Below are 24,596 nucleotides of genomic sequence, written 5' to 3' on the forward strand. Positions count from 1 at the left end.
GGATTATCTTCGTTCATACCTTTTTTCCCTTTTCAAACTATCCTACGTTCAGGTCCCTAACTCCATTAAGATCAACAGAGAAATCCTCTCAAATCTGGAAGAATTCCCCTACTTGGGGAGCTACCTTTTATCTAAGGCTGACATTGATGCAGAGATTCAATTGCATTCAGTCTGCGAGCACCACCTTTGGATACCTTAGGATGGGAGTCTCTTATGACTGTGACATTATGCTAATACCAAGATCCTTGTGTATTAGACAGTCAGTGTTGAAACTTTATTGCTGGAACAGCACAGCAGGTCAGGCAGCATCCAGGGAACAGGAGATTCGACGTTTCGGGCACAGGCCCTTCTTCAGGAATGAGCAGAGAGTGCTCTCTGCTCATTCCTGAAGAAGGGCCTGTGCCCGAAACGTCGAATCTCCTGTTCCCTGGATGCTGCCTGACCTGCTGTGCTGTTCCAGCAATAAAGTTTCAACTTTGATCTCCAGCATCTGTAGACCTCACTTTCTCCTATTAGACAGTCATCCTTCTGAATCTTCTATATGGCTCTGAAACGTGGACTATGTATAGATACTACCTCATGGCCCTTGAGAAGTACCATCAATGCTGTTTGAGACGGATTCTCTACATCAGCTGTGAGGACAGGCATACTAACAACAGTGTCCTAGAAGGAGTCAATGACAGCAGCAGCATCGAGGCCATGATCAGCTGAAACCAGCTCAGCTGGGCCGGTCATGTGCCTAGGATGCTTGTGTTTGAATTGCTAAAACAAACCATCTTCACACAGCTCAAGGAAAGCACTCAAACAAGAGGAGGATAAAAGGAGCATTTCAAAGAGACCCAGAAGGCTTTCTTCAAGAAATCCAACATAATGTGGATGGACGTTTTGGTTGGTGTGGATCAGTTTGGGCCGAAGGGCCTGTCTCCATGCCGTAGGGCTCTAGATGTCAATGTGTAGGAGACCTTGTTCAGATGAAATCGAATTAGAGAAGCCTCCTGAATGAAGGGACACAATTTTCTGAGAATGCTTGTTAGCAAGAGGAAGTACGGAAAAGGAACCGGAGAAAGGGATGCCAGTGATCTCAAAGGGACAATTCCATCTCCTGGAACACATGCCAAGTATGTGGTTGGAAATGAGGCTCTAGAATCAGACTCCTCAGCCACGCAAGGACTCACCTAATGCATGACCAGTAAAAAGGAATTTCCTTGGTGGGCAATCATATTTTTAGCAAGTGATTGCTGACAATGATGACCGCTTGTGGGGAGGAAAGACATTGGCCTTTTTCACTGTGGTAGGATTGCATACTTCATAAGTGTTCATCAGAACTTTCTTATTGAATTAGTGTCATTTTGAACCTTTTGCACTCTGGATGCTCAAGAGTTCTTCTGATTTTTAGGGGTCAGATGGTTTGCTGGTTGAAAATTATTGGATATGAATTTGCTTGGGCTGAACATCCACTGTTCAGTTTTTGTTTTACGAATTGGGAAATAAAAACATTAAGACTGGACTTTTATTCCTCTACCCAGTCCAGCTGTGGGAGGGATGCATAACACTGAGTGTCTTGCAGTGGCATATGTATGCTGTCTATCCAGCACGTGATGTATTTTGTCCAGGATGATGGATGCTTTGAGTGACATGGGCTAGTTGAGGCCCTGAAGTGTCTAATTACTGTGGCAACGTCAATACAAACTATCTCATCTTGGCAATTAACTGATGAAGGAGCAGCGGTCTGTAAGCTAGTGCTTACAAATAAACTGGTTGGACTATAACCTGGTGTTGTGTGATTTTTAATCTTGACTAAAGTCAGTGTAATTAAACATTATTTTGATTTTGTCAGTTTTTCAAAAATGACAATAAAGGTGGAATGGTAGGATGAATTTGTCTTTCCAAGTTGTTTATAAGTATTTACTAGTATGTTTCTCAGTGAATGTAAACAAATGTAATTAAATAAAATTGCATGATTTTAATGATCTTAAAGATGAGTAAAGATATTTTATTCTCTCAAAAAGAGGAAATTGTTAACATTTTAAATGAAATAGTTATATCAACAACTTGTGTGATCTCTGTGTTTTAGAGAACATTGAAAAATGTTTTTAGATTAATATGAAATTTTATTAATAAAAGATAATTTCTTTCAGTGTATTTTGGGACCTTTACTGTGCGGCACCTGAAAGAAGAGAAACCTGTGAACATTCTAGTGAAGCAAAAGCCTTTCATGATTATGTAAGTCACAGATCAAATCGGGGAGCCTTTCAATGACATTGATTCATTTTTATATCATGAACCTGAAGTTTCATGGTTTGAACCTTTTTCCTCATAATTGTCATCTAGTTCGGATCTTAGTTTACAAAAAGTTGTCCAAGACATGCTTCAGCCTGGAAAATGTGTGTAAAATGAATTTGGCAGCTCACTGGAGGTCTCTAGTGGACTGTAACAAGGTTCTGAGTTACAATTATAATTTGAGATGTGATGCAGAAGCAAAAATTGATCAAAATCAGCTATTTTTTCTTGCAATATTTTCTGACTTTGTTTTACCATATGATATGAAATCTTGATTTTCCTGTAACCTCTTGATCTGATTACTTGGCTCGCAACTTGTTTTTGTGAGAAAGTTATTTCAGTTAATTTGAAGCTTTTGATGAATAACTTAAATGACACTGAATGCCACACTTAGTGTGCCATTTCAAAACATTTGTGGAGTGCAGTTGATCCTGGTGGTTTACTGAAGAATAAAATATAGGTAAGTGGAATTTTTGGCTTGGCATAAGTGATTCATCTTTTTGGTAAACAATCATGACCTATTGTGTATCTTATCTGAATAATAAATTGATTGAATTTTACAAAGCTTTTGTTTTAAAATAAAACAATGACTTTGATTTTCTGGAGGCACTTTGCATTGTGCAAGACTTAACCCATTTGTGTCAGTTGCTGAGTTCAGTATGGAGATAGTTTCGCTTCTGCACGTATTGTGAGAATTCAAAACTTGAGTTAGTTTTTGTCATTGTAGAACTTGTCAGAGTAAAATTAGGAGTATTTTTGTTTCCAATTTAAGCTAAAAGAAACCTTAAATGATTGCAATTTTCAGCAAACCAGAACATTTGCCAGCAAAAATTTTAATCTTCATTAATAAGGTTAGATATGTTCGACTCTTACATGAGGTGTGTCATGCAGAAGTAAATATTGCTTCAAGGTTTGCATTTATGCTATCTCCTCTAATGTAGAAATTGGATAAGATAGCTGTGGCTGACGGTGGTTTCGTTTTCTTGCCATTTTGATTTACTTACTTTGAATAAAGGTTAATAGTGCATGCATTATTTTACAAATGTGATAAATACTTCAAATGTTACTTTTGGTTTGGTACTTTTTCCCTTCAAGCAAACTGAAATCTTGTGTAGCAACTATTAGTCCTTTGTAGTTTGTTAACTGAATTGTTCAATTTAACATCATTTTTCAATATTGCCTGTTGATTTACTTCACAATTTAAAGTATTTCCAAGAGTACTTTGCTTGTTGTGAAAACAGCTTTTTTTCCCCATGTTTGCAGGTGTACTGTCATTGCATATTTGTTTGTTAGTTAGTTTCAAAAGTTTGGATATTCGGTATTATTCCAGAGCAAAGGTTAAACAGATTGCATCTCTAATCATTGATAGTTAGAGGAATGAGGGTCATCTTATTGAAACCTGTCAGATTCTTAAGGGGCTTGACAGGGTAAATGTTGAGGAGATATTTCCCCTCATGGGAGAGTCTAGGACCAGATGACATAATCTCAGTCTTAAATTGGCATCTCTTAATTCTGAGATGTGGAGGAATCCCTCCTTTGAGGTTGTGAGTCTTTGGAACTCATTGGCACAGAGGGCTGTGGGAGCAGAGTCCTTGTGTATATTTAAGGTTGCTATAAGTAGATCCTTCACCAGTAGGGGAATCAAGGGTTAGAGGCAAAATGCAGGAAAATGGATGTGTGGAATGTCTGATCAGCCAAGATTCTATTGAACGAAGGAGCAGGCTCGTGGGTGTGAATGTCCTACCGCTGTTCCTGTTTCTAATGGTCCTGTGCCAATGAAAGTTCATAATCAGAGATACAAAATATTGCTCTTCATTGCCTGGTTAGTGCAGGTGTATATGTTGTACCTGTGTGAGTTCATGCTTATATTTATTTTGTGTATAGTGGAATTTTTATTGTTTCTAACTTTGGAACTCAGGAAATTTTAGTTTGGAAGTTTAGAATTAAACATTTGAGATGATACCTAATTTCTTTGTTTTCGATGTCAGAATCAATCCTTTTTGTTCTCTTACTTTTCCTGTTTTCTTTTATGCTGGGTTTTTGAGAAATGAGGTACAAGACACTTTTGGTTCTGAAGTGTTTGTGGTGGTAATGAGAAATTTTCTGTGGATGGAAAATACCTTTGAAAAGCTCTGCCATTTCGGTATATGCCCCTTGTGCATTTGCACTTCTCATTCTCTCTGGGTTTTTGGTTTTAAAAATGGCTGTCAAAACTAATTTGAGACAACTCATTGATATTGAAAGGAAACAGCTGTTCCCAGAGGTGGCTTACTTAAAGGTAGGAGGGCCACTTAATTCAGTGGAATGGTGTCAACCATGCCACCTTCCCTCTTCAATCTATGTTGCTTCCAACCACCCGATTGGCTGACATCTCTCACTGAGTAGAATTTCCTCCCCCAAGGTCGTGATACCAATGGAAGATTACAATGTGGTTCAGTAAGCATTCCCTGGAAAAGGCAAGGGTCTTTCATTGACTTCCAGACAGAGGTTTGAACCCCTCAGTTCTTCAAGGTTCCACCCATACTTTGGCGATGTCAGTGTTGGACTGGGGTGTACAAAGTTAAAAATCACAACAACAGGTTATAGTCCAGCAGGTTTAATTGGAAGCACTAGCTTTCAGAGCGTCACTCCTTCAAAGCTAGTGATTCCAATTAAACCTGTTGGACTATAACCTGGCGTTGTATGATTTTTAACTTTGTCCACCCATACTTGTGATAAATCTAAGTGTCATGAGATAATGTGCTCGTACTGTGTAAATGGTGCATCTTCTCAAAGTATTTAGACAGTTCTTTCTGTTTGTCATTATTCATTGTTCTTTATTAAGTAATTTTATTAACTACAATTTGATTAGCCTTGTGTGATCAGCAGACCTTTCATAGTTTCTATTATTGATTGCCACTTTGTTGTGTCCAGATTGAATTCCATGTTCTCTTCGATACTTGACCCAATTACCATTTAATGGTAGTCTGTCAAAATTGTGATGTTCTAGCTAGACTCTTCAAATACTCATCCTTATGTCAAACACCTTACTAAATGTTTTTCCTGCCTTAGTACCTACTCATGACTATAAATTTCTCATGATGAAAAATTATTGCTTGAATCAAAACTAAATATTTTTATGGCATTAATATTCTCTTTTTTTATTGAGGGAATCTTAATACTTCATACAGCACTATAAGTATAACTTAATGAGTACTTTTTGAATTATGTTTCTTGATTTATAAAATTAAAAGTTTTTGTGCCTCTTCACATACCTACCTGTCAATTTCAGGAAATTATCTTTTCAAATGTCTTCCCATTAACCATAAAGTTGTATTCCTTATTTTTATTGTCCTAAAATGTATCATGTCACTCTTATTCCACATTAATTTTAATTTACCCACATCTGTCCATTTGGCTCAAACTAGAAATAGGTATATTTAGGACCTTTTAGAGGAGGGTCTTCACATGAAAAGGTAAATTCAAAGATCCAAAACTTTTAGCAGTGACCTATGTTCAAATGGAAGTGAGTTGAAGGCAGGACAAAATCTTGCAAAAACCTTTACTTTGTATGCATTTTCATTGAAAATGCAGCAGTTTTATTATAAAGTATGGGTTGAAATTATTCATTAATTCTTCAACATTTCCACTTTGGTGCTGGAAGCCACTTTTATCCAGTGCATGTATTTTCTCTGTGTGAGTAATCTTAGTATAATTGACCCTAGAACTAATGTGTTGTTTGTTACCTGACCATTAAATTGTTCCAGACTATTTTGTTTGTCTATTCATCAAATAACCGCATACTTTGATGCCTTAAAATTTTGCAATATTACAAGTATAATCTACCGTGGTACTTATGAATTCTCTGAATATCAAAAGACAGTGGGAGGCTGAGAACAGATCCTTGTGGATATCCAGTACTGCATGGTTTCCCACTCAGTCTTTTTTTTTTATTTGTCATCACCTACTTTTTGTGCTTGAATTAGTACTTGCTTTAGTTAGCTAATATCTACTAATTCCCTGATCCTTGTAACCCTAGTATGTGGCACTTTGGAATTGTACTTTCAAAATTCATAAGTTTTATCTTGTGCATTAACGTTGTTCCAACATGCATGGAAATCTATCCACGTGCTCAGAATCACTTGGAAGATATCTTTTGCTTGTTTGTGTATTCACTTCCCAATGTATAACTGAAGTTTTCTTTTGGGGAGTTATCCAGCTGTAGAAATTGGTAACATTAACACTGGACATTTAATATTTTTCACATTTAAAGCACTCACTAGTGCCATCAAATAAGTACTTACAGTCAGCAGCAGACTTAAACTCTGTCAAATTTTGACCCAATCTCAGAATTACACAGATTGCTGTGAAAACTTGGTATTTGCATTTTCATACCATTTTTGTATGGCTTTTCTAAAAACATTGGCTTAGATTTTCCGATCAGCAGCGAAATAACAGCATCCACTTCTGAACTTGATTTAAAAATAAAGGTCTCCCATAGGGTTTAACAGTCTCTGTGGCATAGATTCCTTTCTCAGCTTTCATTTGAATTTGACACTAATTCAGTAGTCATCCAACAACAAGCAAAGCCAATCATATCAAACCCAGAAGTAAAATACACTAATAATTATATTTCACAAAGTGCACTGTATATACATATACAAACGATTAAGGCACTAGCTGAAATATCATAAACAACTTTAGAAAAAAACATGGAACGTGTTTTGACTGGCGAGTGGGGGGGAGAAAAATGACATTCCACAAATGTAAAATTAGCTTTTCAGAGTCAGAGATGATTGTCAATTGTAGTATACCTTCAAAAATCCAGATTAACCTTATTGAACAAGCTATAACTTTTTGAAGAACTTTTACAGTGAACCTAATAATCTGAAAGTGCAGGTTTTCATTAGTACAGTGATTTTTGAATTTGATTGTATTCTGAGAACATTACTAAGCCGCCACATGGACAAGCATGGCATCTCTGATAGCGACTTCTGTATTTCTGCATTAAACTTTTTATTTGTAGATTCCAGGAGTTGCTATCCATTTCAGAGATGTAATGATGGTAAATGTTCACATTCTCCCTGCCGCTACTACCTTAAAAGTTGTGTTGTTATCAATTTAATATTAAACTAAGGGACAAAGCTGTGCCAATGGGCAAGAGATCAGGCTGCAACTGTTCGCATTCATTCCACAAAAGCACGTGTACTGGTCTAAAGAGAACAAAATACCTATGTAAACATAACAATAGCACGGCAAAACAATTAGGAGTTGCATACAACAATTGCCTATTAATCATCCTGATTTTTGATGTTGCCAAGCTTTGTAGTTGGAGGTAACCATGAAACATCTCCCTTTCAGGCAATTTTGATAGATATTGGGAATATCCAAAGGCTTTGTGGAATGATGTAAGCATAGCAATAAACAGCTTCAACATCCATATGTTTTGTGAATGTTGAGGAGCTTGGGCATTTTGAATAATGCGATTTTCCTTTCACCTGAGTTTCTTTACCTGTGAATGCTAAATGCCATACAAATCTTTGATATTTGTTACTTATTGAAATTAAAACATGCTTTGAGAACATGGTCGTGGATGATTTAAATATTTTGAATGAAAATTCATCATTATTTGTTTTCACCTTTGCTGTTGAGTTATAAAGATTCAAGTACATTCGTAGTTCCATTTTGTTCCATTTAATAGTAGCTAATGCATCTAATTATTTGCTAGAGATAGAAATTACTATGCTGTATTTTGAAAGACTTCTTTGTTTGATGTTTTCAGTTGATTACAGAGACCAACAGCTGAAGCCATAACGAGGGCTACATGCAGTTGCATGCTAAGCGATCCCACAACAAACCAATCAAATCAAAGATATTACAGTGCTCACTAATGATCTTCCTTCCATCAGAAAGTCAAAAATGGAGATATTTACTGATGATTGTACAACACTTCGTTCCATTCATAGATCCTCTAATAATGAAGCAGACTGTACCTGCTATATTTGTTAATGACTATTGGTGCACAATTAATCAATTAATCATAGAGTCATAGAGATGTACAGCATGGAAACAGACCCTTCAGTCCAACCTGTCCACGCCGACCAGATATTCTAACCCAATCTAGTCCCACCTGCCAGCAGCTGGCTCATATTCCCCCCAAACCCTTCCTATTCATATACTCATCTAAATGCCTCTTAAATGTTGCAATTGTACCAGCCTCCACCACTTCCTCTGGCAGCTCATTCCATACCTGTCCCACCCGCTGTGTGAAAAAGTTGCCCCTTAGGTCTCTTTTATATCTTTGTGGGAAGTCTTCATGAATTTTCTCATCCTCAGTGATAACATGTCCAGCTTATGAATGCAATAGACAAAAATTAAGAATTTACAACTGCCTTCAGACAAAAGTGTCAAGTAGATAATCCATCTCCTCTTCTTCCCGAGGTTGCATTATCAGAGATGCTAGTCTTCAGCCAACTAGATGCATTCCATGTAATCAGTAAATACCTGAGCCCACAAAGAACATGGGCCATCGTAACATCCTACCTATAGTGCAGAACTAGCTGTGTTCCTAACCACACTGTTCCAGTAAAGTCTGGCATCTATGTGCCAAAATGGCAAATGGCAAGTGCTCTGAGGACAAATGTTGGAAAAGTGTATCTGGCTAATTATTGCCCCATTACTTTATTGATGGGTTGAGAATAGAATAATGTAAGTTTTTATTGATATTGCTATCAGGCAACGTTTAGTAATAATCTGCTTTCCCACTTCCAGTTTGGGTTTCAAAAGGATCACTTGACTTTTGACTTTGTTGCAGCCTTGATCCAAATGCAGTTAAAAGATCTAAATTCTTGATGTGGAATCGGTGTGATTGTCCTTGACAATGGTGCAACTTTCAACTGAGTGTAGTATTAAGTAACTCTAGTAAAACTGAGGGGTGAGGGGAGACCTTCAACTGGCTGGAGTTATACCTCACACAAATGGAAATGATTGTGGCTATTCAGTGCTAGCTATCTCAGCTCCTGGACATTGCTAGGAATTTCTAAGAGCAGTTTTAAATTATAATCTTTCATCCATTATACAGGCTGAATTGGGTTTATTTGCTGGTGATTATACAACATTCAGTTCCCTTCACAGATCCTCCAATGATGAAGGACACCGAACCGGCATACAGCAATACCTAGACAGTGTTCATATTTGGATTGATAAGTGGCAAATAACACTCAGACCATACAATACAGGCAAAGACCATTTAAAAAAAGAGAGAAACATCACCAGTCCATGTCATTCAATCGCTTTTCCATCACTGAACTCCTCCACCATCAACATCTTGGGTGGTCACTATTGATCAAAATGTTGAATGTAGAAGCACATATATTGTGCTATGACAGAAGCATATCAAAGTCTGGGAATTCTGTGATGAATAGCCCTTTTGCTTACTCCCTAAAATTTCTCCTCCAATTACATGATATCCATTGGAAATGTGATGGAATACGTCTCACTTGTCTGAATGATTGCAGCTCCAACTGAACTCAAGAAACTTGGCACAATCTAGAGCAAAACAGTCTCCTTGATAAGTTTGTTACTCCCCTGACCACAACTACACAATGACAGCAATGTAAACAATTTACAAGATACAATTTATCTATATTCCTTCCACAATATTTTCCAAACCTGTAACGAGTGTAAAATAGAAAAGCAATGGAACAGACGCATGGGAACGTAGTGACCTACAATCTCCTCTCCAAACAATATATCTCCAAGAGCTGTATTAGTGTTCCTTCCTTATCACGTTTGAAATCCCAACCTTACAGGATTAACTCTACTACATGGTCTGCAGTAGTTCAAGGGGGTAATTCACCAGCATTATCTCAAGTGTAATTAAGAGTGCTGAGTAAATGTTGGCCTTGCCACCAGTGCCCATACTTTATGTATGAATAAAAATTACAGGCTTTCTCCTACAGAATGCACTCTCTTGCAGCTATGTATGTAGTTAACATTTTCCATTTCAGAATTTCTCCTTCAAAATTGCTTTTACTAATTTCTGCATATTTTGGATAGTCATGTTTCTGAATTTTTTGTTGACCAATTTGGACCATTTCAGACTTGATGAATTGAGGTATTTTTTTCACCTTTCATTTCATGATTTCCTACCACTTAAGAATTTTTATGGCTGTAGGTTTATAGATTCTCTGCTTTTTGGTAATCATTTATCCTGTTAGACTTACACAACATTGAGAAATTTCGATTCTTTTAGTAAACACCTTGCTGGCATTTTGGTTGAACATTTTCCCTTTTGGACTTGGTTTCTGCATGTATTTTGGTTTGACTTCTTTATTTAATATTATTGAAAAGGGACAACTGCAAGAAGACCAAATTTTAAATAGTCACAACAATCTGTACCACAGAAGCAAAGGGTTGGCAGTATGATTCTGCATGGTCAAGGTATTGCCATGAAAAAACACTAGGGAGCTCCAGGGTCGTACAATTTCAAGGAACATTGACTTGCATCTTGCCAGTGTAAATGAACTATGTTGCCAACTTGACTGACTATATTGAATTAGTTGTTACTCAAGCTGTCATTGCACTGATGGTCACTCAGCAAGTGCTGCCCATTCACAGGATTAGATCTGACAATAAGCATTTTCTTTGGGTTTCACAGGGGGAGGCTGTTGAAGTATTCTGCTTTTTATGAACAACCTTACTATTTGACACAATATGCCAAATTGTAGGGTGAATGGCCAACGTACCTGGCATTGCACTGGTACTGAAATTTACACCAAGCATTGCTCAGTTGTGTGGGAGGTTGAACATCGTTCTGGACTGACAACAGTATGCTGTTAGTGGAAAATGTCACACATGTAGCCTCTGCTTAGTAGCAACATGAAATGGCTTGCTCAATCAATTTCTATTAAATTTGTGACCTGGAGAAATTGACTTCTTCTGATACTTTTCTTGGCCTGCTAACTTGTAATATTTTGGTTATGCATTTTTATAGATTTGAGTGACCAGCCCTTGGATAGAAAGATTGTACCTGGTCATTGATACATGAGCATTATGGATTTACTGTTAGATGTCTGTGCATGTTTGTGATTGTTTCAGTTTTAAAATAAATTACACCAGTTTTTTTTTACTTTATATTACTCAGTGTATCTTTCATGTGATGTTTTCAGCCATTCGTGGACATTGAATCTGGTGCTATAGAATGCAATCAGTACATTAGTATTGTGCTGTCAAATTCCATAACAGTAGTTATACATGTGGAAAACAGTTTCATGTAGTATGTGTAAAACTTAAATAAATTGGCTGTACTATTAGTAAAAATGAACAAAATGCTGATATACAACATTTCACAACCTCTGATTATCCCTACTTATTCAACAGCTAATGAAGTACATTTTAGACTGCAGACACTTTTGTAATCTAGGTAATGCAACCAATTTATGGAAAGAATTTTCCCATGAACAGCAATGTGATGATGACCAGATCATCATTTCTTTCGATGTTGATTGAAGGATAAATATTGGACAGAACATGGGTGATTGCTGCTTGCCTTTCTTTGAAATAGGTTATTTCACATCTACCTTTCATCTGGCATGTATTTACTAATTTGTCTGTTTCCTCCTGAGGTTGATTACAGCTGTCTTGTTCTTAAAACCATGTTTCCTGTTGTTTTGTCATCTGTGATATGTAGAGAGATGCAATCACATGTTACCTGGCTAGTAATCGAGAGGTCCGAATTAATACTATAGAGATCTCTTCAAACTTCACCACATAATAGCTTGTAAAATTAAATGTAAGTGAATAAATCTGGAATTAAAAGTTAATAATCAGTAATGATGACCATGAAAATAACCAATTGTTAGGAAAACCATTTGGTTTGTTAATGTTGTTCAGGATAGAAGGCTACTGTCCTTACTTTGTCAGCCTTAAGTATGACTCTCGACTAACAGCACTGTAATTAACTCCTTACCGCCCTTTTAAATAACTTACCAAACCAGTTATATTCAAAAAGATGATTTCCTTTTAAGGGAGTTAGACATAGACAATGCTGCCTGACTGGTGACACTTGTGTCCCACAAAGGTACAAAGAAATGTGTTAGCTAAAGTTCACATTAGCTTGAATCATTAAAGCAATCATAGAACCATTTCCTTGACTAAATGGCTTTTTTCCTTTATTTAAAAAAAAGTGTTTTACAAGTAACCACAATCAAACAACATGCAATTTAATCACTTACTTGTTTAATCAAGTCAAAATGATTTAAATATTAGAAAATAAGTTCAATTCTGCATCATGCTGGGATAATGCTGCAATTATTCATTGCAAACATTCTTTTAATTAAAAAAAAACTTGCGTTTCAGATGCAGCATATTTCAGTACTGTATATCTTATTTCCATATTGCATGGAATACCTTCCCTAACCTCACCCATTTATTTGTTTCCACCATGTTCAGAACAACTCTCCTACTCATTGGGACTGGTTATCATAGAATCATCATAGAATCCTTACAGTGTGGAAACAGACCATTTGGCCCAACAATAGTTTTTCATAGAAATCTCAAAAGCACAGTAATAAAATGTAATGCTGTTTCTTTTCTCTCCAGACAATGAGCTCAAATTTCATTATTATATAATGAAAGCTTCTAGTAAATGACAGCATATGGTGAAGGTGAAATGGGAGAAAGCCTTGAGGATGGGTAGTACAAGAGCTGCAAGTTACAAATGGGGTCATGGTAAAGGACCAGAAAGGGCTGTTTTTTTAAACAACAGTTATGAGGGTCTTTTCTGTGGCACCTGATAATTAATAGCTACTGTGTATCTGAATTATTACTTGCGCTCCATTTATGTAATGTAGAGTTCAGTCAACTTAATTTTTCAGGAGAATCATTAATTTTCTCCATGGATATACTTAAAACTTTCTATCTGTATTGGAACAAGCCCAAACTGGTGATTCAGTCGTTCTGGTTGATTGTTATTCGTTGAGAAATGTATGGCCTAAATCAATCAAGATTCTTTTATATAGGTAAGACTATAAAGCTAAAATAAAACATTGAATGCTATTGTTAGGGACAAAGCAGAAGATGAAATAATTGACAAAGTATGGATTTCAAAAGTGTAGGAAGTGTTTGTGTTTTTATATATTTGAGCTATGAATGTTTTTGTGTGAGCTCCTGGGAGATGAAGTGTTAATTTTAATACATGCTTAGGACAGTCATCTGCACCTCACTTACCCCTCCACAGTGACATGTTGAATTCACCTACTGCCCAAAGTCCATCTCAACACCCCATGTGGAGTAACCTTCATGAGCAAGATACACCTTTGGATTAAGAAATAGGAAACACAGAATCGTTAACAAGTTATTTGAAAAAATCCATCTGCTGAAAGGCAAGCTGTGAATTACAACAGTAGGAGTGGTCATGGCCAAGTATGCTGAGGACAGTCAAGGTCTCTGCTCAACCAGGAGAAAGTGAGGACTGCAAGTGCTGGAGATCAGTCAGAAGGTGTGGCACTGGAAAAACACAGCTGGTCAGGCAGCACCCGAAGAGCAGGGAAATAGATCTTTTGGGCGTAAGCCCTTCATCAGAAATGTGGGGTGTGGGTTGGGGAAGGTAACTGGGAATGTGATAGCTGGATGCAGGTGCGGGGGTGATGGTGATAGGTTGGAGTGGAGGGTGGAGCGGATAGGTGGGAAGGAAGATGGACAGGCGGGACAATTCAAGAGGACAGTTTGGATCTAGGATGAGGTGGGGGGATGGGAGATGAGGAAACTGGTGAAATCCATGTTGATGCCTTGTGGTTGGAAGGTCCCAAGGCAAAAGATGATGTGTTCTTCCTCCAGGCATCGGGTGGCTAGGATTTGGTGGTGGAGGAAGCCCAGGACTTGCATGTCCTTGGTAGAGTGGGAGGGGGAGTTGAAGTGGAAGGCCACAGTGTGTGTGTGTCTCAGAGATGTTCTATGAAATGTTCTGCAAGTTTGCATTATGTCTGCCCAATATAGAGAAAGACCACACCGAGAGCAATGGACATAGTCGATGAGGTGTTTGGATATGCAGGAGAATCTCTGCCTGATGTGGAAGGATGGGTGGTAAGGGAAGGTGCTGGGAGTGGAGGGTGGGTTGGTGGGTGGCATGGACCTAACTAGGGAGTCTTGGAGGGAATGGTCTCTGTGATATGCTGTTCGGGGTGAGGAGGGAAATATATCTCTGGTAGTGGGGCTTGACTGTAGGTGGCAGAAATGGCGGAGCATGATGCACTGTGTCCAGAGATTGGAACGTGAGGACCAGCGGGGTTCTATCCTTGTTGTGGTTGGAGGGGTGGGATTCAACAGCGGAGGCGCAAGAAGTGGAGGAGATGTGTTGGAGGGCATTGTTGACCATGTGGGAGGGGTAATTACAGACCTTGAAGTAGGAGGCCATCTGGGATGTTCTGGAGTGGAATTGCTTCTCCTGGGAACAGTATGGTGGAGGCGGAGGAATTGGGAGTAAGGGATAGCATTTTTACAGTGGGGCGGGGGAAATTGGGTGGAGGTGTAGTCCAGATAGCTGTGGGAGTTAGTGCGTTTGAAGTAGATGTCCGTGTTGAGTTGGTCACCGGAACTGGAGGCGGTGAGGTGCAGGAAGGTAGGGAGGTGTCTGCAATGGTCCAGGTGAACTTGAGGTCAGGGTGGTAAGTGTTCATAAAGTTGCTGAACTGTTCTATCTCCATGTGGGAGCACGAGGTGGTGCCAATACATTTATCAATGTAGTGGAGGACTGGTGCCAGTATAACTCCAGAAGATGGACTGTTCCACATATCTGACAAAGAGGCAGGCATTGTTGGGGCCCATGGCTACCTCTTTGGTCTGAAGGAAGTAGGAGGATTCAAAAGAGAAGTTGTTGAGGCTGAGGACCAGTTCAGCCGATTGAATGAGTGTGTCGATGAAGGGGTACTGGTTGGGTTGACAGGAGAGGAAGAAACCGAGGGCTTGGAGGTCTTCTGCTCAACCAACCTCCTGAGACACTAATGATGCTGCATATTACTGAGAAGTGTGTTCTCTACAGATTAAGTGCTGGATTAATTGCCTTAAATTCAACAAATAAAGGGGCTATCGCTCGATTTGGGAGATTTTCATTTGCGAAATAAATAGCACACAGCTTTTATTACTTGAATCAAATTGAACTCACAAACTAAAAGAAATTGGTAATGTGGACTGCTAGTGCTGATATCAAAAAAGAAATAAGGACAGGTAAACTAAGTTGTCAATTGTGACCAAGGAATATGCCTGTAAATGTTTAGGTCGATGGAGTCTTGAGATATGAGTGTCTGGTTTCTGAAGTTTGGAAAATGGTTATACAGGAAATAGTTTATGATGGGCTTTTAAATTGAGAATATCCTGACAATGGATCTCTGACCATTGACAAATGGACTAACAGGATCAAAATACAATAATAAAGTAAGAGCACACGATGAGTTCTGGCTGCAGACAATAAAAAACGATAGTAAAAACAGATCAGTACATAGATTTGAAGAAAGCAAAAGCTGGGATTCTCCCCTCCCAAGAAATGTGGGTGAAAGTGGCAAAATGGACAGATAATCAGGCAGGTTGACACTAAGGAGATACTTGTCTTCTTCCAAACACTTCAGAAATTATGTTTGAACAGACAAGCCAATTCACGGCCACTTAAGAGCCTCATCCCATTATTGCCCCAATTAATTGTGTTCCCACCATCTGAAAACTGGCAGCCTTCCTGACTTGAAAAATGGGTGGTCTCCCTGCTTGGTTGGGAGTGATGCTGCATCTATTCTAATGTTGGGGTAATTGGGGACTTAGAGAAGGAATGGAGTGGTTGATGAATGTTGTGCCTCTGGCTCTGGTCTCTGAACCCAGTATCATCTTCAGAATGAAAGAAAAATCACTGACCAGAAGGGTCACGGACCCTTCTGAAGAAGGGTCACTGGACTCAAACATTAACTCTGATTTCTTGCCGCAGATGCTGTCAGACCTTGAAGTAGGAGGCCATCTGGCATGTTCTGGAGTGGAATTGCTCCTCTTGGGAGCAGGTATGGCAGAGGCGGAGGAATTGGGAGTAAGGGGTTGGGAGAAAGTGTAGTCCAGATAGCTGTAGGAGTTGGTGGGTTTGAAGTAGATGTCCATGTTGAGTTGAGTCCCAGTTTTTCTTGGAAGTTCTGAGGATTTTTTTTATTTCAAAGCTATACCGTCTACACCCCTCAAATTAGACCTATACCCACCCACTGTCACTCCTTTGCATTGATTACAGAATCCTCACTGTGATGAAAGATGGGCAATTCATAAAATATTTTGCTTTCAAGCTTGGATTTAAACTAGTGGCATATGTTTGTTGGTGTACTTCTGTAAAGTGGTTTAAAAACATACTAGGTCAATTTTTCCAGAACTATGATTTTAAACAACCATGTCCCTCCTGAGATTTTATTGGAAGTTTGTTATTACTATAGAGGTCCATGATGAGGAAAAAACAATCATCAAGGCATCATATCAGCGGAGTTTAGGATGTGCAATTTTTTTCAATTTAGTTAAAAAGCTTTTGGGCAGTCCAAAAGAGACCTGACTGGAGTCAGAAGCAAGTATAATCTCCTGGGGAAAAAGACAATTTTCAAAAAATGTTCAGGAGATGGACTATCTTGCTGAAAGAATGTAGTTTGCAAGACTTCCAGACTACAAATGTTTGGTTAGAACTCTGCATATTATTAAATAACTGAGAAAATTTAAACTCTTATTTGTGTGAATGGTCAAGGGAAAAGGCCTCACGAATCTTAAGATGAGAACTAAGACAAAACAATTAAGTAGGCTGCACAATACACAGGACTAGAACTGAGAAGTATCAGTTAAATCAAATTAACAAATTTGATAGGTAAGGAACTTACCTAAAATTTGAGTAACTGTGAAGTGATGGTATTAGAAAGTAGATGCAATTTTGATTCGCTGTGTTTTGAAATAGTTCAATCTGTGTAATATTTAGACAGAGAAAAGCAGCAAATTAAGCTGGTTAATTTAACATATTTAACATTTAAATAATTTTCATTATCTTAAAACTAAATTTACAGCTTGACATGTTTCAGTGAAAGACTGTTGCATTAATTAATATCAATGACTTATCAAGCTGGATTTTATTCTTGGATCTGACTTATCTAGATCCGGCATCAGCATGATATAACTCTTATTGCATATCTTTTCAAGGCCTCATTCCACTTGCCTCTCTACATTTGTGATTGTTGTCTATTCATCTTTCTTTCATTGTGGGCCTTCCTTTTTCGTAATTCTCTTCCAAGCCTCCTCATTTGATTGTATTTGATCACTGAATGCCTTTGAACCTGTCCACCCATTCCTCTTAGAAACCAGAAAGCAAAACCAACAAGATGAGTATCATCTGAATGATACATCAATGGCAGAAGGATGTTGCCCTTAAGACTGCATTAGTTGCATACTTGACATTGGAATGGAGGAAAGCTATCCATGAATTTTCTGCCTGGCCCTTTAATGGAGCAGAGGTGGGAAGGGGTCAGTGTAAAGACCTATCACCTTCCCACCCTAATTAAATTCTCCCATGTTATCAAATTTGCTATGGGGCAAGGTCTTGACTCCTTATTCTATTCCTTATTCCATTTGTTATTCCACTCCCTGTTTAATTTACATAAATAATTTCTCAGTTTCAGACACTTTACCAATTAAAATATACATTTTGTTTATTCTGCGTAATTCTTAGTCTATACTGTTTTAGTACATTTTCATTTGATGGCAACATACTCACCTTGTCCTTCTGGATGGTAGTGTTGGAGTTTGGATATGGTGCTGTCGTAGGAACCTTGGTGAATTTCTCTTGTGCTTCGTGTAGATGGTACACATTTTTGCTACTGAGCTACAGTGGTGAAGTGAAATCCTGGGGGTGATCTTGTTTTTTTTTTACTGTACCTACTTTGATGTTAGGGATGGTATCTTTTGATTTTTCCTTACTCTTTTTATTGAAACGTCGCTCAGATTTGCAATGGGCCATGACTTTCTTTGATGACTCAGTGGACTGACCTTTTGAAATTCATAACCGTTTTTATCCTTGTCACTTAACTTCCTAGAAGGACCATGAACCTGGAATGATAAACAACAGGATCTTTATTTTTCAGGTATTCATCCTACAGGTAGTAAGGTAGTGTAAGCTATCAATATGGTTAGTGGTGTTGTCATTACAGCATATGATTGGACTCCTAGACGATTAGAGATAAGATACAGGAGCAGAGTTAGGACATTCAACTTATCAGGTCTATCATTTGATCATGGCTGATAGGTTTCTCAATCATACTCTCCTGCCTTCTCCTCATGACTAATCAAGAACCTATCTATTGTTGTCTTAAGTAAATGATTTGGTCTCCACAGGCTTCTGTGGTAATGAGTTCAACAGAGTCACCACACTCTGGCTGAAGAAATTCTCCTTACCTCCGTTCTAAAAGGTCACTCTGAGGGCTGTGTCACTGGGTCCTAATCTTTCCTTCCAATGGAAACATCTCTATGTCTGCCCAAGCCTTGAAACTCTGAGTATTGAAATCGGATCCCCACTCATCCTTCTTAACTTCATTGAGTTGAAAGTGGTAGTTTACCATGCCTACACAAATACATACCTCTGCATAAATTAATTTTAATCTTGCTGCTGCATCCATAACCTTCACAGCAAGGTGAAACTGGTCCCTAAATTACAAATTGACTTACTTAGAGATAAATTGTGACTTACAGCCAGATTGCAATGAAGAAGATTGGGGATGAAATCTTCGGGGCCTGCATGAATCTGAGAAGGCAGAACACCTGGTGAATTAGGTGAGATGTTGGTGGAACTAATACTCAACACCATCCTGCCTTTACCTAAATAAATTCTGGGCAGGAAGGCCCATGGGTAACCTACCTCCAGTTAAGATCCTTAACTGGTCATTTAATGAACACTTTGGGACCAGTTAAAGATCTGTGGTTGCTTGGGCTTGAATGCCAGCCCAGAAGGTAATCATGTGCAGACTGCTTGTTAGTTGGAAGAGGGTTGGGGTCACTTCATCTGTGCTAATTTGTGCATGATTGAGGTCATAGACATGGGGCTGGGGTTTGGTTGCTGACCTTGCCCTTCCTTCTAATCTGCATGACTTCCATGTCCCCATGATCTTCAGGTCCCCAACAATACCTGCCTTTTTAGCTGTTTGCTGCTCCATAATGGGAGTTTGAGAAATGCTATATCAACAGCAGGCCTTGGCCTGATTTATGAAGTTGCTAAATGTTAGTGATTAGGATCTGGTCAGCAACTCTAGGCAGGTGGTTAAGGTATCCTATTCTGGGTTTTCATTTGGGTTGAAGACCCGATAATTGCCAACTGGACAATAAATTGGGCACTAATAGCTAGTGTAATGGCAACCATGTAATCATTATTGATGGTCTTTTAGGGAATAAAATCTATTGTCCTTACCTGGCTGAGCATCCGTGTGACTCCAGACACATAACAACATGGTTGTCGCTTTACTGACACTTAAATTGCCTGAACAGCCAACTCAGTTTAGGGATCAATTAGGAATGAAACAAATACCAGCATTTGCCAGTAATGCCCACAACCTGTGAACAAAAAAAAACACAAGAAAAACCTTGTCAGTCACCTAGTTCCTGAAATCAAATTAAAATGAATAAGTAAATGGTATGAGCTACCAGAGGAAGTGGTGGAGGCTGGTACAATTACAATGTTTAAAAGGCATCTGGATGGGTCTAGGAATAGGAAGGGTTTAGAGAAATGTGGGCCAAGTGCTGGCAAATGGGACTAGATTAATTTAGAACATCTTGTCAGCATGGACGAGTTGGACTGAAGGGTCTGTTTTCATGCAGTGCAGCTCTATGACTTAGTAAATGTTTTAAAATTAAGGTGAATTTCGATAAAGTGACAAGGGAAGATTTTTTTCCATGGAGTTGGAAAGTCAGTAGCAATCGATCATCATTTTAATTTTATCACTAATGGAGTGAGGACAAAGATTTATCCTGAGAATTATTAGAGCAGGGAATATCCTGTAAGATAAAGTAATCAAGGTAACAGATAATTGCATTTTTCAAGGCAAGATTAGATAAACATTTGAAATGTGGAAAGACTGAGAGAACAGGGCAGTGACAGCTCTATGGTTTTGACTTTAAAATTTGAATATGTTGGTCAACGGGTGTCACTAGCTAAAACAATTTGCACTTATGTAGAATACATTCAGAAATGGTTGGAAATGTTCAGAAGGTCTGGTAGTCTATGTGGATCCACAAATGCTGCCTGGTCTCTTGAGTGATTGTGGCAGTTTTTTGTTCTTTACATATCAGAATTCTAGCAGTGACAGTATGTTGCTGCTGTATTTATACACTGTATTCAACAAAGGAAGGTGCATCACAGGAGCGTTATAATAGAAAACAAAAATTCGTACTAAACAGCACATAGAGGCATTCAGACAAAAAATGAGGATGAAATCTTATAGGGGTCTGAGCGATGTGAGCTATGCCAATTCAAAGGGATTAACATATGTTGAATGCCTTGTTACCCTACAACTTGTCTCATTAATATTCAGACTCCCATCTTACTAAACTTGACAAACAAATTCAATGTCAGGCAAACTTACAAGGAAAGCAGAGGGTATTGCTGGTGAATTCAACTTGTTGCATGTTCTGATTGACTTCCATGTTATCTCTGACCAAGCTGTCAGCCCAGGCATGATCAAAGGGCATTAGTCAAATGCAGTCCATGACATTCTGGAACTCAACTATGCAATTTGGAAGCACAGATTTGCATTGAAGGATGCAACAGCAAATTGCATTGAAAGACTGCTGTGGTGATACTGCACACATAAACAAGCACTCAACAGCAGACTGGACTAGGCTGCATCTCAGCGATGGTCACTTGCTATCTTAACTGTTGCTCAGTGCCTTCAAGACTGGTAGAACCTGCAAGACGAAAGAAAACATTGTGATCAGTGGTTAGAAGTGGCAACAATGACTGAGGCTGTCAGTGGATTACTTGGAGAATAGCAGTGGCATGCAAAATGATACTTACTCATTTGTTGGAACATAGATATCTTAGCATACCTGCCTAAGCAATTGCAATCGCACTGAGGTTGACCTCAGCCTAACCCCTGCTATGTCATGGGCTGTCCTTTCCTATAATGAGAAAAAAAATCTGAGAATAAATAAGATTACAGTGGATGGCATAGATGTTAGTGCTGGTGTATGAAGGGGAAAGATGGTGAGTTGTACAAAGAACAAAGAACATTACAGCACTGGAAAAGGCTCTTCAACCCTCCAAGCCTGTGTCAATCTAGATCCTCTACAAAAGAGATAGAACAGAGTACATAGCAGGTTAATACTGTGTGAAGCTGGAAGGGGAGTATAGGTGAAGGAAGATGTTGCTGGCAATAGTGGGAGTGGCAGAGCATGAACCTTGGCAAAAGATGTGGGTGCAGTGGCAGCGATACGTTGAATTCGAAGTAGCAGAGAGAAGAGTGTGACACTTCCCTGGCAGAGTGGAGAAAGTCATTAATCTGTTTTCGCATTGCTGGTCATTCCTCTGCATCCCAGAGACAGCACTGAGCTGGGTAGTGACCTGAGACCAGGTTGACGGGGTCTGATGACGCATCTTCTTCTGACAGTTCTCTGGGAACAGCTCACCTCTTTCCACCCTCCCCTTGACCAGGACCTCCAGGTCTCTGTTGGACAATCACAGTACCAACCTGCTCTTCTCCAATATCTTGTGCAAACATCCTTGACCATGCAGAACAACTTCAGAATGCCAGCACTCAACCAGATGCACAACAGCTTTATAAATGAGGCATGGATGGATGATGCCAACATTTCTGTGGATATACATTAGGTTGTGAGTTGTTCTGGAAGCAGTGTGTGCAAAATTTGGGTGCAGTAAGGGCCGGTAATGCAGTAATTGATGTGGTAAGATAGATCAATAAAAGCCTCACAATGAAAACCCTTCTTAAAAAAAACTCAATGCAATCTGGATTTAGCTAAAAATAATTGTAAGAGTTAACCGAATAAGTCTTTTATAAAAGGTAGGTTTTAAAAAGCATCTTAAAGGGGGAGAGAGAGAGAGGTAGAATGTGCAAAGTACCAATATGATGAGCAGTTGTTTTAATTTAGTGAAGTACTGTCATTAGCATTGTTTCTGTCCTGTAAATAGCTACTTGTATAGCTTGGGGATGTTTTTGTAGCTGAACTAAGTTAACAAAGACGTCTAAGGAGATTTGCCACATTGTTTTCACTTAGAACTGATTTTTTTTCCCTATATTATCTGGTAGAAAGCCATTACTTGGATAGCCCCAGGAAAATGTATCAGTTTATACTGTAGAATGTGTCCTTCGAGGCACACAGCAGAGAGATTTATATCCCAGTGACACATCTGAAGAAACAGAATCTCATTGGGGCGTATTTACATTGTATTACCCACTCAGCACTTAGGGAAAACTTGATTAACGTAAAACAAATATAAGCTTTAAAGAAAAACACAGATGGGAGAATGAAATGGAATCATTATTTCTATAAGTAGTTAAAATTATCTTGCAGCATTTCAATACTACCTTAAACTCAAAGTTCAACAGTAGTGTCTTTAGAACTTATTGATTTTAACTGTCAAAGGAAAGCAAAGTAAGGGTTGGGTGTAAGTGTTAGTTTGGTAGTGCTTGATCTGGATCAGTTGATTGTGTGATCCTGGGAACTTTGAGAACACAGCTGAGACTAATGCTTAAACAAGATACTGAGAGACCGTTGTATTGCTCGAGATGTTCTTAGTTGAGATAATAAACACCTGGCTACCTGTTAAGTAGCATTACATGATTTGGAAAATGCAGGATAACTATTCTGTTGTCCTGGCCAACAATAAACAGTGGAACCACAGAGAGGAACTGAGATATCCCAGATGGTCTGTTCAGGGCAGCATAAGAACGTAAGAATTAGGAGCATGAGTAAGACATTTGCTCCCTCAAGCCTACTTCACCATTCAGTAAGATTATCCCTCATTCTTCTCAACTAGAAAGAATATAAGCTTAACCAGTTTAGCTGTTGTTAATAAGTCAATACCTTCATCCCAGGAATCAGCTGAGTGCATCTTTTTAAAACTACGTTCAATGCCAGCTTTTGAATACAAAGGTCAGAATTGTGCACAGTACAGCAGGTGTGGTCTCACCAACTCTGTACATTCGTAACAAAACTTCTTTATTTTAAATTGAAAAAAGCCCAAAATTGCATTTGTATTCATAATTACTTACTAAGTCTTCATGCCATCTCTTTCATGCACAAAAATATCCAGATCCCTCTGTACTGTATTCTTTTGAATCTCTCACTATTTAAATAATACCATGTCTTTTGATTCTTACTCCCTTCAAAGTGCAAGACCTCCTGTTTTCCTACATTAAATTCCATCTGTGAAATTTTTGCTCACTCACTCAACCTACCTTTATCCCTCACAGATTTCTTATGTTCACATCGCCGCATGTGTTTCCACCTACTTCGGTATCATCCGAAAATTGAATTCATTAAACTTTTCCCCCTCCTGCAAGTCATTAGTATTCATATTAAATGATTAAGGTCATAGGACTGATCATTGTGCCATTTTGCTATTATATCTTTCCAAACTGAACAAGACCCACAGCGGGTCAGACAGCATTCATGAAGAGAGCATAAGCTAACATTTTGAGACTATATATACTTCATCAGAGCTGAAGTAAAATGTAGAAGGAACAGCATTTATGCTATAGTTGGGATCACCATCGATGTCCAGACCCCATACCTCCATTCCCAACCAGAATGGTCTGAGAGCTCTCTACTACTTCATTGACAAATACCTGAACAATTCCCGATTTGGAGATGCCGGTGTTGGACTGGAGTGTTCAAAGTTAAAAATCACCCAACACTAGGTTATAGTCCAACAGATGTAATTGGAAGCACTAGCTTTCGGAGCGCTGCTCCTTCAGGTGGTTGTGGAGTACACAATTGTAAGACACAGAATTTATAACAAAAGTTTACAGTGTGAAATTATACATTGAAAAGTACCTTGATTGTTTGCTAAGTCTCTCATCTGTTAGAATGACCATGTTAGTTTCACTTCTTTCATATGTAAATCACAAAACCTTTATTAAAAGTTCCAGACTCAGGTGAACTTTAACAATTGTCAGCCCAGATAATGTGTTAAAGGTGTTAGCCCCCTGTATGTTGCTGTCTGTGCCATAATGTTTACGTCTAAAAAATGAATTAACGGAATCTTACATGGATTCATGCAGTTTTTGAGCAAAGTACAATGTAACTCTGCAAGTACAAATTCACCCCACAAATGTAGGTGT

At 38.6% G+C, this 24,596-nt stretch overlaps 1 protein-coding gene across 8 annotated transcripts in view; it reads left to right on the plus strand.

Moving 5' to 3' along the window:
- LOC122559094 (single-stranded DNA-binding protein 2) overlaps positions 1-24,596 on the plus strand; it is a 378,880-nt gene that overhangs the window by 142,640 nt on the left and 211,644 nt on the right. For all 8 annotated transcript variants that reach the window (XM_043708394.1, XM_043708441.1, XM_043708403.1 and 5 more), the window contains exon 4: positions 2,139-2,223. In XM_043708394.1, coding sequence (XP_043564329.1) covers positions 2,139-2,223 — 85 coding nt within the window. The remainder of the gene's footprint in view (positions 1-2,138; positions 2,224-24,596) is intronic.

The sequence above is a fragment of the Chiloscyllium plagiosum genome, chromosome 2, assembly GCF_004010195.1.
Source record: "Chiloscyllium plagiosum isolate BGI_BamShark_2017 chromosome 2, ASM401019v2, whole genome shotgun sequence".
Taxonomy (NCBI): Eukaryota; Metazoa; Chordata; class Chondrichthyes; order Orectolobiformes; family Hemiscylliidae; genus Chiloscyllium; species Chiloscyllium plagiosum.